We start from the raw sequence: 19,017 nt of genomic DNA on the forward strand, positions 1-19,017 counted from the left end.
AATCTATATATAGGACACAGGATAGCCAATGTTTCCTTTACCTGTCACTTTTACTCCAGTCTATATCTTACAGACTACTGTACTGTACTCAGTGTACTGTACTATACCGTGTTCTATACCCTGTACTGTACTATACCGTTTAATGTACTTAACCGTTTACTAAACTGTACCGTGTACTGTACTATATTGTGTACTATACCATAACCTGTACTGTACAATACCGTGTACTGTACTTTGTACTGTACTGTGCACTGTATTGTACTGTGTTTGTTATGTACTGTACTATACCATGTACTGTACTGTACTATACAGTGTACTGTACTATACCCTGTACTATACTATACTGTGTACTGTACTATACTGTGTACTATACTATAACCTGTACTGTACTATACCATGTTCTGTACTGCACTGTGCACTGTGTTGCACGTTGTACCGTACTGTACTTTACTATACCGTGTACTGTACTATACCGTGTACTGTACTATACCGTGTACTGTACTATACCGTGTACTGTACTATACCGTGTACTGTACTGTACCGTGTACTATACTATACTGTGTAATGTACTATACCGTGTACTATACTATAACCTGTACTGTACTATACCGTGTACTGTACTATAACCTGTACTGTACTATACAGTGTACTGTACTGCACTGTACACTGTATTGTACTGTACTATACCGTGTACTATACTATAACCTGTACTGTACTATACCGTGTACTGTACTATACCGTGTACTATACTATACCGTGTAATGTACTATACCGTGTACTATACTATAACCTGTACTGTACTATACCGTGTACTGTACTATACCGTGTACTGTACTATACCGTGTACTATACTATACCGTGTAATGTACTATACCGTGTACTATACTATAACCTGTACTGTACTATACCGTGTACTGTACTACTGTATAACCTGTACTGTACTATACCGTGTACTATACTATAACCTGTACTGTACTATACCATGTACTATACTATACCGTGTACTGTACTATACCGTGTACTGTACTATACTGTGTACTGTACTGTACTGTGTACTATACTGTACCGTGTACTATACTATACCGTGTACTGTACTATACCGTGTACTATACTATAACCTGTACTGTACTATACCGTGTACTATACTATACCGTGTAATGTACTATACCGTGTACTATACTATAACCTGTACTGTACTATACCATGTACTGTACAGCACTGTGCACTGTGTTGTACGTTGTACCGTACTGTACTATACCATGTACTGTACAATACCGTGTACTATACTGTACTGTGCCCAGTATTGTACTGTACTCTACTATACCGTGTACCATACTTTACTTGATCTGCAGTACATACCATTGCATATCGTCTTTGAAAAACAACCAACAGTTGATGCAAACAAGCATACAAATTACAGAACAACTCAGCCAGCGATCGAGTACTAAAGTCTGCAGAGAGTAACCATAAATATAGTTTACAACAACAAAATGAATCGTTGTGAATTTATATTGACCCTTCACATGGATGGAAGGCTACACAATCCCTTTGACCATCTTGTTTTGTAGACTCATCGTATGCACCAGTATTCACCTTAAATCCAGCTCTAACAATGGGAAGGGGGAGGGAGGAGTGTGGGTCAAGGGTGGCCAAAGTCTCCGCGCTTGGGTCACTTAATAGACTTAATAGGGGAAATATCGGACCATGAATTTACGCATTTTTCATTTCTTTAATACACTTAAGGAAAAGACTTCAACAGGAGCTCCAGTTATATATGCCTGGTTTTAATTTTAATTGATCGTACTAAACAAGAAATCTTGGTTCCCCTTTTTTAATTGTGTTGATCCAGATATACCGTATCTGTATACTGTACGGGACAGTGCAGAGCGCTGCACAGAAAGTGTTCACACAATCGTTGTTGTACTCAATGCCATTTAATGTTCACTGAATTGTTTATCTCGAAAGCCAGCATAACTTTGAACAAACTTCATTTGCCTAGCACCTCATTCTATGTCAACCTGTTTTGAGTGGTTTTGCTTTAAATAGGGAAATGTTGATCAAAGAAGATTGCTCTCTGTGTGTGCATGTGATGCAACACATTTCTACAGAAAGACTTTTGCTGTTTCTTTTATTAGAGTTTCAAAACAGATAATCAGGAGGGAGTCTGTAATGTATGTCTGAAATATTTCTCCCAGCATACAGAAATTTCGTTTTTGTTTTGCCTAGTCCAGTGGTGAAGGAAGAGTACTGAATTGGGGGGGCGGGGGAGCCAACTTTGTAGGGCAGTGGGACTTATGCCACCAAAGGGCACTTCAATATACAGGAAAGGGCATTCTTTATAGAATTTTCTCTCTGAATTGAGGGGGAGCACATCCCTCCTGTGACAACTGCACCCCCCTCCCCAATCTCCACCTCTCCTGTTTTTGACAGATGGCTACTTTTATTTGACCAAAATAGTAGCCTACTTTTCATTAACCAATTGACATGAGAACATTTAAACAATTACAATAAAAGGGCAATTGGTACTTTCCATTAACAAACAGGACAATTTTATTTATAGAAAGGGATACTTTTAAGGGTTTTTCACAAATTGCTGCACTCCTTTAACTCATCCAAAAGTGCACATTTAGGCTTTTGTATGAAGTTGTGGGGTACATGCCTCTCCCCCACCCCTCCCACTTACAGTTCTGTTCTGCCATTCCATGGTCTAAGTATATGAAGGTGTGGGTACATCCCTCCCCCCCCCCCCCTCCCCTCCGTTCTGTTCTGTCACCACATGGACTACGCCTTTCACTTTTTCATATTAAATGTACTAAGACTATTATCAGCAAAGAACAGACGAGAACAGTGTCACTTATTTTGAATAATGCAGCTCAGATGACTTGAAGGATGACTAAAAGGCTTGATTTTAAGTCTCGATACGTTATATATTCCAAGAGAAAAGAAAAAAAACTTGAATTCTAGTAAAGTATCTTCAGCTGCTATTCCTTCAAGATATTCACCTGTAATGTCATTTGAGGTGACAAAATATACGTTTTCCATGAGAGTTGCAGCTTAGGAAGTGACCCTAATAGTCTTTGCAATAGTAGACTAAGTAGTCCAGTCACTTAAATTAATGAACCTCAACTGCTCAGCGGGTCATTTCTCAAAAACTAAATACAATCTGGAACTGATAGTAGTGTTTTTTTTTTTAACAGCCTACAAAATAATCAAATTAATTATGTGTCTAAAGTCACCATTAAAGTGGGAAGTATCCCAGAGCTTTTAATGTAATTTTGGTAATCACAACGCAGCACGTTAGTAAAGCAACAGCTTTATGAATGTCAACATTTATAGGTCATTTCCATGGCAACACATCCATAGGCTGCATACTGTAGTACTATATTACATGGATGCTAGGAGGAACTATAATTATACAATGTACAGTACTGGTTTGAGTAAAATTATCGATGGTGTACAGCGGGGCAGTGCACTATCTCTTAAAATGCTAACTGAAAGTAAACAATTTATTATTAAGGTCAAATTAAATCGAGTCCCAACACCCAGTTTATATCCTGCTTTTCTTGGTTCATTTGGCAACACATTAATGTAGCTTATTGCATTTATACTTTTCACACAGCTGAAAATTAAAAACCAAGCAAGTGAACATTACAGCTCATCAGTCAACCAATTTCACGATCACATTTAATACACGACGATCATCCCAAAATGGATTGTATACATTAACTTGCAAATTATGGCCACATATTTGTTTAATGCATGTCCATATATGTATATAATATATATATATATATATATATATTTATATATATATATATATATATATATATATATATATATATATATGTATATATATATATATATATATATATATATCAATTCAATTCATAAGACTTTATTTCAATCTCTCGCATTAAAGTATGCAATTATGACAATAGACATGGGTATATGTACAAGAGAACAAGAGATTGAGGAGTGCCAACAAGAAGCTCTGCAGAGCTTGTTTACGTTGACACCCCTTTACAAATAAAACATAGAAAGAAAGCTTAAGTATACAGAGAAAACAGAACAAAGATGGCAAAGAAAGGAAAATACAAAATCAATGATAGTTTGATATAAGATACTCTTTAAGACGTTTTTTGAAGGTGTTCAGAGTTTTACAACCAGTAATAGTAGTAGGGAGGGAATTCCAAAGTTTTACGCCGACATAACGAATACCAAGTTGTGCAGACCTAAGTCTAAAGTAAGGAACAGTCAATTGATTTGGCGCACGGTTGGGATAAGGATTGTTACGTAACTGAAAATAGTTGCGAAAAGTCGACGGAGCATTATCATGTAACCAATTGAAAATAAAAATACCAATATAGTAACGATTTATATCATAGATACTAAGAGCGTTAAGAGTAGTAAACAGGGGTGCTGTATGCTGGAGGTAATCCGCATTACAAATATAACGAATGGCTCTCTTTTGAAGTAAGTAAAGGGGTTGAATTCTATATATATATATATATATATATATATATATATATATACATATATATATATATATATATATAAATGAAAATCGTAATGAGTTGGAAAATCAAGAACAGTGAAAAAACTTCCAGCCTCCACCCGAATTCGAACCAAGGCCTCCCGCTCTGTATGCGGACACCCTAACCAACTAGGCTATGGACGCTGATTGTGTGTCCAGAGGTTCGAAACCGGTAAGGAAGGTCGCAATTCCACTGTAGGCGTTTGTCACCTGTATGGAACAATACTAGTTCTGTTTTTGGTGACATATTTTGCCTTACTCTAGAGATCAAACATAATGCTCACCAACTCGAAATCATTTGTGATTCCTAAAGCCGGATCTCGAAAGAGATACTTTGAACAGACTTTATATATATATATATATACAGATTGACACAGGGGGTACAACACTAATGACAAGAACTGAGCACAAAATATATATTTTTATATGTACTGATTATGAGTCTGCTAAAGGTAAGCTGCACAAAAATTTTCAACATGACATTTTTTTTTATGGGGGGGGGTGGAGAGGGGATGTATGGATTAAGGGTTAGGAAGGGGGATTGAGGAAGGACAAGGAGTGGAGAAATAGATCTGTTCATAGATTAGTCAGCTACTGCAGACCAGATTATTTACACTTCAAACTTACCTGTATATAATATCCCATTATTATTATTATTATTATTACTAGGTATTTCATAGAGTGCTCTACAAAAAGATCGCAGCATTGCAAACACTTTACATGTAATAACACTTTATGCAAAGGAGTCTGAAGTATTTTTTTTTTTTTTTACAAATGCACAGTAATATTTAGACGACGAGTCTTGTACTTACATTTACTGGTGTTCTCATAACGACCCCTCCTACAATTTCTGTTCGGTAACTCAGTTGGTCAGTTTTGCCTTCTCCGATGCTATGAGTGGGTGATTTAGGGGCTTTGGAAGGCACCTGGAAGTCAAGAGAATTTGTTGGACACCGTGTGAGATTAACTGAAAAACTAATCGCAACTACCAGAAAGCATCTATAAGGCAGATAAAAATGCAGACTATCATATGTTAACCGTTAGCATAGCCAAGAGGTAAAGGCAGGGGAGCACAAGCAGCAGTTTTAACCCTGTTGTACACTCCGTCTCTTTCCTTTGCTTCCACTGTTCTGTTTTTTGGTCAACACCTTTCCTTATTATACAATTAGCAAGAAGTAACATTAGCTTTTTTGACTTTGTGTACAATCTGTGCCTCTCACCCGCACTTTTCAAGCATAGAGAAACGTCCTCCCAATCCCCCCTCCCCCCTAGGGGTGGATTGGCCTACCGCTATTCTGACTCCTAGGTCAGATTCGACAAAGGTGTCACCAGCTTGAGTTGGTGTCGGTGGCGATTTTATTTCATTCACGAAAAGGTGCTAGTTTTTCCAAAGTGCAAAATACATTATCATTTGTGTAGGCAGCAATTCATGTCCCAGTCTGTTTCTCTCCTGCCACTCACTCCTCAAACTGGACAGCTTTGCGCTTTGGGGGGGGGGTGGGGGTGGGGGGAGTGGGGGATGCTAACATTGAGAACCAAATCCATAAATGAATCAATGCTAACATATTAACACACACAGTGAAACTTAACCTCCGACCCCTGTTTTTGTTTCCAATGCTACTGAGCACTGACAATGTGCATCAAAGATCAGAAAACCTTTTCTTCTTACAAAACTTTGCTTCATTGATAAATCAATTTGTGAAAAAGGGGACACTGGAACACAGAAAAACTCCAAACTGACTTTGAACCATTGAACTTGTGAACCTGTCAAAATCACACATATAGGATTAGCCTTAGCAATCGACAGCATTAAAGTATTAGAAAACTGGATTGTAGCCAATAAAAAATGATTCCTGGTCATATTTAAATATAAATCCACCCAGAGGGCCTGTTTACTATACAAAGATTATTATAAAGGATCTGCACACACTGCAGGTAGAAAAGTTCAAATAGCTTGCAGTTATATATGTCAAAGTTAAATAGAAACCATAATCGTTGGATTTGTTTAGTGGAATATTTTCAGATAACGAATCGCGGATTGCTACTGACATGAAGAGCCACTTATGAAGTGTTCATTTTGTGAGAAAAAAAATCTAAGCAGTTGGTAAGGTTGGTAAAATTACAAAAAATGTGTTTTAATATCAATTGTGACCCAGAACCACCCAGATGTAATTAGTCAATGCTGTTAATGCTGTTAGAGTGCCAATTTTTATCCCTCTGAGTATGCCACTAATCAGGCATGGATCCACAGGGGAGGGGTGTGTGTGGTGTGTATACCATCCCCCTTTTCAACCCCACACAAAGAATTGACGGGTATTTATTAGCACAACATTGCATGTAGATGTCATTATAAATCTTATTAATATTCTAAATATACCTCAAACTGTATCACTTCATGTCTGATAGCTTTTTTTTCTCTGAGGTAGGACCCCTCCCCCCTTCCCATGTGAGTCGGATCCTCAACCCCCTTGCCGCCTTCTTAAAATCCGAGATCCACCCTCGCTAATAGAGGCTGTTGACTTACTGTGACTTTGCAAGCATTGTTAACTTTAGTAATCCAATCGTCTTTTTCTTCTTGGTTATCAGCTTGAAAATAGTAATTTCTCTCTGGTGTTGATATTACTGTGCGCAAGACAAAGAACAGAACAAAGATTTGAATAAATTAAGAAGACAAGAACAGACAACGGTTAACCCCCTCCCCCCCCCCGGCCTCTATTACTCCTACACTGAAAAAAACACCATACTTTCTATACAGGTTCTGTGTATTTATTGCAACGACAAATTCAAAGTAAATTACTAATCCAAATTTAATTTAGAGATGCAGGATTACCCTAAAACATTAATACCAGAATGTTAATGAGAATTTTTGGCTGTGTAACTGTCGAAAACAAATCTCTATGAGATTTACGAACTAATTAACGTTGTAATCCAATTAACAATTGTAGAGATGCGAGTGAGAAACAGGGGATGGACGGGGGGGGGGGTTGAGGGGGCAGGAGAGCTACTAAGCTCACTTGTAGACATGAACCAATGAAAGTGACTGAAAGGACTTTACAACATATTTAATATTTTGGTTACATTTCACTGTCCTAAATAAGGCTATAGGGGCCACCTTTAAGTTTTACACTGAAGGGTATGTTATACCTAGGTTGGTGGAAGCAGGTGCATTCTGGGTGGGCAATATTTCAAACAGAAGCGGGACATGTGAGGAAGTAAAATCATGCTATTGATAAAAGTTCCCATAGTTTCTTAGAGGTGTATGAGTTGGAAGTCGTTTGCCATAGTGGTTTACTGAATTGGCCTGGAATGGAGTTATCATGAAAAAACCCCTAAAACAGCCACATCTGTATGTGGGAGATGCTGCATGGTTTAGGACTACCACTTTAAGTTGACCGACTATCTATCAAATTTTCAGTTATTCACTCCGCATTCCGGCCTTTCAGATCTTCATATAGCACTGGTTTCTATGGTGACTGAAATGAACTAACTGCTCATCTTCTTACTCACCAAAGCAAAGTTCTACTTTTGGTCTCTGTTTGGATACATCTCTGGCCTGTAAATCAGACAAGAAAACAAAAATCAACTGAGAAGTTTGAAACCAGAACAATCAGATTATCATGAAAGATTTGTCACAAAAACTCAGTGTATGCAACAGAAAAGATAACCCTCATTATACATGCATATCTGTACAGTCACAAATGGGATTCCTGTTTGGATTTAATGGAATGTGGGAGGGGTTGTGGCAACTTGTTTTGACTAGTAAAAAAAAGGTGAGAGGGTATAACTGCTCAACCATCCCAACACTCATTTCACTATTCATGTAATGTTAAAGCTGACATGTCCAGTCATGGCAGAGATATCAAAACATTGATTGTTACTACTTCAATGTTGTTGATGAAGATGACGAGGATGATAGTGATGATGTCGATGATGATGATGATGATTTCAATGTTGATGATGATTTCAATGTTGTTGATGATGATGATGATGATGATGATGATGATGATGATGATGGTGGTGGTGGTGATGGTGGTGATGATGATGATGATGATGATGATGATGATGATGATGATGATGATGATGATGATGATGATGATGATGATGATGATGATGATGATGATGATGATACACCTACAGACACTTCTCTTCATACAAATCAGACTATTCCTACAGCACTAATGTTACTCATGTACAGTGAAAGTGCTTTAAAGTACAATAGCTCCACTACTACTAAAGTACAGCAGCTCCACTAAATACTAAAGTACAATACAGTAGCTCCACTACTACTAGAGTACCGTAGCTCCACTAATACATAAGTACAGTAGCTCCACTAATACATAAGTACAGTAGCTCCACTAATACATAAGTATAGTAGCTCAACTACTAATAAAGTATAGTAGCTCCACTAATACATAAGTTTAGTAGCTCCACTAATACATAAGTATAGTAGCTCCACTAATACATAAGTATAGTAGCTCCACTAATACATAAGTACAGTGTAGCTCCACTAATACATAAGTATAGTAGCTCCACTTATACATAAGTACATTAGTTCCACTAATACATAAGTATAGTAGCTCCACTAATACATAAGTACAGTAGCTCCACTAATACTGTACATAAGTACAGTAGCTCCACTACTAATAAAGTACAGTAGCTCCACTAATACATAAGTATAGTAGCTCCACTTATACATAAGTACATTAGTTCCACTAATACATAAGTACAGTAGCTCCACTACTAATAAAGTATAGTAGCTCCACTAATACATAAGTATAGTAGCTCCACTAATACATAAGTATAGTAGCTCCACTAATACATAAGTACATTAGTTCCACTAATACATAAGTACAGTAGTTCCACTAATACATAAGTACAGTAGCTCCACTAATACATAAGTACAGTAGCTCCACTACTAATAAAGTACAGTAGCTCCACTAATACATTAATACAGTAGCTCCACTAATACATAAGTATAGTAGCTCCACTTATGCATAAGTACAGTAGCTCCACTAATACATAAGTACAGTAGCTCCACTAATACATAAGTACAGTAGCTCCACTAATACATAAGTACAGTAGCTCCACTACTAATTAAGTACAGTAGCTCCACTAATACATTAATACAGTAGCTCCACTAATACTAAAGCACATAGACTTTGTAAAAGACTGCTGTTACACTAACCGAAATGAACTATCTGTGTCTCTCTTTGTGTGTTTCATCGGCTTGGCTGGGTGGGGTGTGTGACGGGGACGGGAATAGGGACAAAGAGAAGTGACATCAAAGGTACTTTTACATCACAAATTCAGTCCACTAACTTGAAATTAGCTGCAGCACAATTTGAAGGTTGTCTGGAGCATCATGACTTTTAAACTTCAGTGAAATTGTAAGTCATGCACAAGATAGGAAATTGACCAAATTATAGGGAAATGCTACTAATTAGGTGTAATAGCACCTGGCATGTCATAAGTCCCTTCAAAGGTTATTTGTTCCTGTAATTGTCTGTGGTACTATGGGATGTGCTCTTCAATGTCAAGAATGATGATGAATGTTTAATACACACTTTCCTTCTACGGAGGTGCTTGCTGAGGGCAAGAAATTTGAAAGGGCAAATATGCACCTGTATGAAGTGCATATCACAGTCACAGGGGAAAATGTTGGGTGTTGGGGAGCACATAGCAACTCCCCACCTCCCTCATCCCACACTTTATTAGTGAACCAAATTTAATTTAGAGAATCCCCTACTAGTGGTCCAGGGAGAAGCACCTACTAGGGGTCCAGGGGAAGCCCCTACTAGGGGTCCACGGGAAGCCCCTACTGGACTGAAATTACAAACCCTGTTATATTTAGTTAAAACACTGTTAGGAGGCAGAAATTACATAGACTGTCACACGTTAAAACACTGCTATGGGACTGAAAATTACATAGACTGTTACACTTTAGTTGAAAAAACACTGTTACGGTACAGACATTACAGAGGCTGTTAAATTTTATTTAAAATACAGTTACGGGACTGAAGTTACTGTACATAGACTGTTACACTTTCAGTGACCAATGTACAATTGTACTATGTAATTAATTATACGAAAAGACACACCATTAGTTCTCAATCTAAAAAATCCTTTTATGTCATTTACAAACAACTACATCTATAAAAAATGATAAAAAAACATCCCCAAAACAAGCAAGCAACTTACGTTGGATATGATTGATAAACTGATCCGCATCAACGGTTTTGATCCCTCTGGTAAATTCTGCAAGGAAAAAGAAAAGTTGTATGTAGGATAGTAAATTGATCGTGAGAAATTTATGGAAAGGTTGCAAAATTCATATTCAAATATTGGGCAGTTTTCGAAAGATTTGAATCCACTACGAAAACGCATGAGTAAACACTTTGGATGGTAGAATGAGCAGGAAGGGCATTGACCGGATAGGACCGGTTACTGGGGGTGCACAGTGTTAAAAGATTACCAGGGCATACTAAACACGGTAGAATGAGGTGCTAATGTTGTGGGGAGACAGGTAAGCCGGGAACGAAGTAAATATTGGAATATTCCATATTTTAAAGGAGCGAATATAGTAAATGAACCTAGGAAAGTAAAATCTAGGAGGATGTATGACTATATGTTAATTGAGAGGTAAAGATATATTTTCTAGTAATGGCTCCACACAACATGAGTGATTTTCATATCATATCAAATCAAAATATAATTATAGCAGAGAAACAATGGCCTGACGTTTCCCGAATATGGTCAAGCTACGAGAGTCGTTTCCAAGTCATCTAACACTCGCGAAGCAAACGGAGAAGTGGTTCCTTGTCAACTCATGAGATGATAACTGGTAATTAAATGTTAAGTAAACTGAGTCATACATCTTGTTGACCATTGTTCATGCAAATTCAATTAAAAAATTAAATTTGCTCTGTTTTTCTCTGAATGAACAATACCTTTGGAGTAATTATGTTAATTCTTAGGCCTCCGTCCTTCTTTTGAGCTCCCATGACCTCAACCAAAAAACAAGTTCTTGGACTTACTGATCGGAATCAAGACACCAAACTGTTCAACCAAGCTTTTACTGGGGTCCCTTTATTTTAGACATTATTGATTTACAGTATGAAACACCTGAGCTCCCCCCTTTCCTCCCTCTCCCACGTAGTCCCCTTCCAAAGGTATTTACGGTAGGTACTATTAACAATCACAAAAATTATTTTAATCTCAATAATGATTTTTTTCCTGCAAAGATCACGAAAGGAGCTCTACAGCTAAACAACGAAACAAACATTGGTATTGGTTATCATTGTCATGGTTGTTTTGATACATTTAGACAACTAGAGATAATTTGGGAGGGCGTTGTGGTCAAATGGTTAAGGCAGTGGACTTGTGATATAAGGATTACAGGTTCGAGCCCTGGCCAGACAGGGTGACTGTGCTGAGCCAGTGAACAATCCGTGCATTATTCCTTTCCTACTTCCTCCATATGACGCTCCAGCACTGTCTGACTTATATTTAGACAAAATTTATCGTTTTTCTGGAATTTAGTGTGTCATCACCGAGCTGTTGTGCTATGTCACAGTTGGAATGTTGAGACTAAGGCATGACAACACCAATTGATACTGCAATATATTTATGCACACTAGTCACTACACGACACACATAATGTTAATTCTATGTGCAGTGGCGGTCACCACAGCGTGACTGTGATGAGCCAGAGAAGAAATCTGTGACATTATTCTTTTCTTACTTCCCTCCATATCAGGAGGTTCTATCTGGCTAGCATGTGGGCAACAGTTATTGTTTTTCTAGAAATTAGTTTTATTACTTTATGCAAAAAATATGACTTAAGTTTATTATACATTTCTAATTTATTGTCTTTTTTTCTGAGTTTGTGTATTTTGATCGGTAATCATTTGTCAATTATTCCGTGATGGACTATTGAAAAAGGATTCTGTTCTTTCTTAGTTCTCCAAAATTCCCATTGGTTGCATACATGGCATATAAAGTTTGTTTCCATAGAGCCTGTGTGCCATCTCCTCTGACTTCACAAGAACAATGTAAGATCCTTTCTGAAGAAAACTTAGCAAAATGGATATATAGTTTTTTTTTTATTGTACTCTCTTGATTCTCTCAAAATCAAATCATTAGAAGCCATTTCAACACATATCTATTGTCCTTGAAAGGGGAAGTTACAACTTTGTCGTAAAGCAATAATCCCCATCCTGACCAACTCAGTGCTGTGTATGACAGTAAGAGGGGAATACCCTTGCAATACGAGAAGGACAGTTTCAGTATTAATTGGAGCTAATACATGGGATCAAACATTCACTGACATCTTTCCTATCATGATAAATGGGGTGGGCCAGGGTGGGAGGAGGGAGGGGGGAGGGGTAACATTCTCAATCATGAAACCAAAAATTCATCTATAACATTGCTATGCTCATGCATTAATTGTGTTCTAGATATCGTTATGCAAATACAGAGAGTAGAATAAAACACGAGTTAGTGCATTATCATGTTTTGATTAATGTTACCTTGAGTACATTAGAAAGTGAAAACTGATGACCTAAGCAAAATATTGGCTCACAATGGCAACTAGACAAAGATCTGAAGTATTACAGAAGTCTAGATATGAACAATAGGGCTCTCGAGTAACACCTAGAATAGAGGGCGCTGTCATATCTACGTATGTTATTCTGCCAAACTTGACAAGCCGCAGTATATATGACTGCTAATCATAACAGTATGTCTCAGTGAGTTGATCAGTTATATATATGCAATTTCCTCCGTACTTATAACAGAAAAGATCTTTTGAAACACAGCTGTGAAGTTTCCCGAGCTGCGAGTTTATCGACCATGTTTGCATGCCTGTGAACACTTTCACACGATCATCATGTTAGTCTTAATCACAGATCTGTAAAACATAACATATCAAGAACACTAGGAGATCTATATATGGCTGTACCCTCTGTGGAAACATTGGAGGACCTTTATTGACACTGGTACGTATAAACAGGGTTTGTAAAATGTTGGAAACATGATTACTATGGTAGTTGAGATTTGAGTTGGAAGAGGAAAAAGAGCCCTAAGTCCTCTTACAAAAACTACATTTCAGAATTGAGCCAATGCACAAATAGGAACAGAGAGTGTATAGAATCACACAGTAGGATGAGGAAAAAATGTCCTGGTACAAAATCTACATTTCAGTATTGAGAAAATGTGCAAATAGGAACAGTGTGTATATATATATATATATATATATATATATATATATATATATATATATATATATATATAGACTAAGAGTTGGTTGGTTGGCATCTATCTTGGCACAGAGTGCTCTATGTCCGGTGGACAGAGCGGAATATATGTTGAGACTAGTTGAGACTAGTGGAACACTAGTAGTTGTAACTCAGAGTTTCACGCGATCATCAGACAACTGATCAGTTGTCTGATCAGTTGTCTGATGATCGCTCAATGCGTGAAAAATGACCAGGGTCCTGGTACAAAATCTACATTTCAGAATTGAGAAAATGTGCAAATAGGAAGAGAGAAACAGTGCTACTGATTGCACACAGATTACTATATAGTGAGAGTGCTGGGAGCGCTTAGCATTCTAAAGGTACAGTATCTTCTGGTGGACCTACGCAGCTGATGCTGAACAAACTTGCTTGTACCAAAAACCAAAAATGTAAAGAATATATCACAAAATGTCAAGATTTTGATGAAACAGTCGTAGGTTCGAGAAGAAGTGGCAAATTCTCAATACAAAAGACACATACTGCAGAGACAATAAATGCTAGAAGCTTTTTATATGCAATGAAAACTCATGTTCAGTTCTCTCAAAACATTTAATCATTTTAATATTTTGCAAAATGGAAGCCACAATCAAACATTTCTTTGATCAAGTACTGTTGGAGATTCTGTGAATAGAATGTCAATTGTCCACTTACTGTAGGATCTTGGACTTGTTTTAAGTGCCTTGGTACGTAGCTCTTCTTCAGAAAGGTCATTCTCTTGAGGGTGCTTTCAACCAAAGTTAATCTTTTACTCTTTTATACAATTAAATGCTTTGTTAATATTGAAATCACTTTTACTTTCTGTTTCCCACAGTTGAACTGTAAAAGTTATCCTCATTTTTCAGTGAACTTTTCATTCATTAAATATTTCTTTAAATTTCAATGACAATGTCTGGCTTAAACAAAAAGTAAAGAAAGATTGATGCATGCATGCGAGGCTTACAGTATACAAACTCTATGAAGCTATCACACACTAGAGTATTAATCAACTAGTTTGGCATGATATTTTGTACACAAACTAAACTTCAATTTTAGATAGAGCTTGCAAGTGTGTCTGTCTGTAAGAATTCATGTTTAGAATCGAGGCTAAATACAAATACAGTAGCTTTCAGACCCTGATAGAATCGAGGCTAAATACAAATAGCTTCCAGGCCCTGATAGAATCGAGGCTAAATACAAATAGCTTCCAGACCCTGATAGAATCGAGGCTAAATACAAATAGCTTCCAGACCCTGATAGAATCGAGGCTATATACAAATAGCTTCCAGACCCTGATAGAATCGAGGCTAAATACAAACAGCTTCCAGACCCTGATAGAATCGAGGCTAAATACAAACAGCTTCCAGACCCTGATAGAATCGAGGCTAAATACAAATAGCTTCCAGACCCTGATAGAATCGAGGCTATATACAAATAGCTTCCAGACCCTGATAGAATCGAGGCTATATACAAATAGCTTCCAGACCCTGATAGAATCGAGGCTATATACAAATAGCTTTCAGACCCTGATAGAATCGAGGCTAAATACAAATAGCTTCCAGACCCTGATAGAATCGAGGCTATATACAAATAGCTTCCAGACCCTGATAGAATCGAGGCTATATACAAATAGCTTCCAGACCCTGATAGAATCGAGGCTAAATACAAATAGCTTCCAGACCCTGATAGAATCGAGGCTATATACAAATAGCTTTCAGACCCTGATAGAATCGAGGCTAAATACAAATAGCTTCCAGACCCTGATAGAATCGAGGCTATATATACAAATAGCTTCCAGACCCTGATAGAATCGAGGCTATATACAAATAGCTTCCAGACCCTGATAGAATCGAGGCTATATACAAACAGCTTTCAGACCCTGATAGAATCGAGGCTAAATACAAATAGCTTCCAGACCCTGATAGAATCGAGGCTATATACAAATAGCTTCCAGACCCTGATAGAATCGAGGCTAAATACAAATAGCTTTCAGACCCTGATAGAATCGAGGCTATATACAAATAGCTTCCAGACCCTGATAGAATCGAGGCTAAATACAAATAGCTTCCAGACCCTGATAGAATCGAGGCTAAATACAAATAGCTTTCAGACCCTGATAGAATCGAGGCTATATACAAATAGCTTCCAGACCCTGATAGAATCGAGGCTAAATACAAATAGCTTTCAGACCCTGATAGAATCGAGGCTATATACAAATAGCTTCCAGACCCTGATAGAATCGAGGCTAAATACAAACAGCTTTCAGACCCTGATAGAATCGAGGCTAAATACAAACAGCTTTCAGACCCTGATAGAATCGAGGCTAAATACAAATAGCTTTCAGACCCTGATAGAATCGAGGCTATATACAAATAGCTTCCAGACCCTGATAGAATCGAGGCTAAATACAAATAGCTTTCAGACCCTGATAGAATCGAGGCTAAATACAAACAGCTTTCAGACCCTGATAGAATCGAGGCTAAATACAAATAGCTTTCAGACCCTGATAGAATCGAGGCTATATACAAATAGCTTCCAGACCCTGATAGAATCGAGGCTAAATACAAACAGCTTTCAGACCCTGATAGAATCGAGGCTAAATACAAACAGCTTTCAGACCCTGATAGAATCGAGGCTAAATACAAATAGCTTTCAGACCCTGATAGAATCGAGGCTATATACAAATAGCTTCCAGACCCTGATAGAATCGAGGCTATATACAAATAGCTTCCAGACCCTGATAGAATCGAGGCTATATACAAATAGCTTCCAGGCCCTGATAGAATCGAGGCTAAATACAAATAGCTTCCAGACCCTGATAGAATCGAGGCTAAATACAAATAGCTTCCAGACCCTGATAGAATCGAGGCTAAATACAAATAGCTTCCAGACCCTGATAGAATCGAGGCTATATACAAATAGCTTCCAGACCCTGATAGAATCGAGGCTAAATACAAACAGCTTTCAGACCCTGATAGAATCGAGGCTAAATACAAACAGCTTTCAGACCCTGATAGAATCGAGGCTAAATACAAATAGCTTTCAGACCCTGATAGAATCGAGGCTATATACAAATAGCTTCCAGACCCTGATAGAATCGAGGCTATATACAAATAGCTTTCAGACCCCAGATAGATTCGAGGCTAAATACAAATAGCTTTCAGACCCTGATAGAATCGAGGCTATATATACAAATAGCTTCCAGACCCTGATAGAATCGAGGCTAAATACAAATAGCTTCCAGACCCTGATAGAATCGAGGCTATATACAAATAGCTTTCAGACCCTGATAGAATCGAGGCTATATACAAATAGCTTCCAGACCCTGATAGAATCGAGGCTAAATACAAATAGCTTTCAGACCCCAGATAGAAATTAGGGGAACTGTGGTTTTTGTAATAATAGCTCCTACATCTGGGAAGAGGCTATTTCTTTCATTCTCATTATAACATATATTTACTAAAGGAATATTGTTATGGCTGAGGTTGATTGCTAAATTAACCAAAATGCAAAATGCATTGAGGTTTCGATAACTTCAATGCATTAGACTTCTGCTTGTCAGTATAACCAGAACTAGCTACATTACAAAAACACTATGGCATGATAAACACAGATCAGTCTACTTTAGGTGGCTAGATACACACCTCCACCAAAATCAATTGGGGTCTTGTACTCAATGTTATGAATCCACACACCAAGTATTAGAGGTATCCACGATTTCCATCGTTACATATCATGTAAAAGGTTTTTTCAGAGTTTGACCTCTGTTGACCTATAGGAGATTTGACCTCACAAGCAATAGGATTCTTGTACTCAATATGGCAAATCCATATACCATGAATGAAAAGTATCCATGATTTTTACCATGAGAAATCATGTTTTGAAGGTTTTCAGGCCTCGACAAATATTTTTGAAAGTACTCGCTATTTGGCGACCGTGACTAAAAATCTACTCGCCAAATTCCACTCGCCACTAGGCCTATGAATGTTGTTCAAGTCTCCGAAGTACAGATCTGCAACATCAATACTTTCTATGAACAAAAGTTAGGCAAATGAGATAATGCTGGAAATGTTTTGCATCTTTAGGACAAGACCATATTCTCATGGCATTTTGTATGGCAAAAATATCATTTTGTTTCCTCAAATTTGCTGGTATTTTGTAATTGCATATCTGGCAACAACAAAGTAAATGACATTATCACAGCAATTCAGCAGAAAATGTTTTTTTGTTTTTCTTTGACTTACTTTTTCACAGAGGAAAATAATGTTTCTGCAAAAAGTTGGATTTTGATCAAAAAAAAATTTAAAAAATGGGGTTTAATGAAATATATTTCTGTCATGACATCTGTGATCCATTCCAGGGAAGAATATAGTGTACAGCTAATCAAATAGTTTACATTCAATTAACCATATCTTGAGTTATGAACAAGATACTGACAAATATATTGAGTTTAATTGGGACACAAAATTAAGATTTGAGGTTTATAACTAACAGTGTAGAATATTTGCCTGCCTCTGGAACATCCCTTTAACCTGCCCAATGTTGGATTCGAGCATGTCACATGTATGCAGCTTTAAGTGTCAACATTTGAAAACAAAACAAGATCTTTATCAAGTGTTGATCATTAACTCACCAAGGGCGAGCCCCATACCAAGTATGAAGTTCAACCATCGTGTGTATTTTGACTTATCTTGTTTACAACATACGGTACATTACATACACACACTAACACCATTGCATAAATTTCATTTGCACACTACAAAGGGTATTAACCAGAAAGCCTGAAGGCTTTGTGATTCCTTGCCACATAATTTGCTCAATTAACTTCTGTAACTATATGACTGATTTAGAGTAAGTGAGGTAAATTTGTCCAAGAATTAAGTGAGAACCAGAAAAGATTACAGATTTCCAGCTCTAATTTAAATAGCACTCACCTGTGGGCCATCAAATAATAATTCCACTGGTAATTGGGATTTTACAATTTATACAATTATAGCAACAGAGAACTCACAGTGGTGCGCCATCATACATCATATACTCTGACCTCTTCAGTGAACACTGGGGACCTTGTACTTACTCAGGTGGATAAATATACCACATGTGATGTTCATCAAAGTTTTGCTTTTGGGCTTATCAAATTACAAGAATTGTAGACCTTTGACATATATTAAACTCAAATGACCTTTGACCTTCCCAATAAAGAAAGCAGCC

General features: G+C 37.4%; 1 protein-coding gene across 8 annotated transcripts in view; it reads right to left on the bottom strand.

Annotated features, from left to right (window-relative positions):
• LOC139968019 (pleckstrin homology domain-containing family A member 1-like) overlaps nt 1-19,017 on the bottom strand; it is a 50,553-nt gene that overhangs the window by 23,791 nt on the left and 7,745 nt on the right. For all 8 annotated transcript variants that reach the window (XM_071972302.1, XM_071972300.1, XM_071972301.1 and 5 more), the window contains 4 exons: nt 10,733-10,789; nt 8,042-8,087; nt 7,059-7,156; nt 5,347-5,460 (listed from right to left, as the gene is read on the bottom strand). In XM_071972302.1, the coding sequence (XP_071828403.1) occupies nt 5,347-5,460; nt 7,059-7,156; nt 8,042-8,087; nt 10,733-10,789 (315 nt within the window). The remainder of the gene's footprint in view (nt 1-5,346; nt 5,461-7,058; nt 7,157-8,041; nt 8,088-10,732; nt 10,790-19,017) is intronic.

Source organism: Apostichopus japonicus, chromosome 5 (genome assembly GCF_037975245.1).
Source record: "Apostichopus japonicus isolate 1M-3 chromosome 5, ASM3797524v1, whole genome shotgun sequence".
Classification (NCBI taxonomy): Eukaryota; Metazoa; Echinodermata; class Holothuroidea; order Aspidochirotida; family Stichopodidae; genus Apostichopus; species Apostichopus japonicus.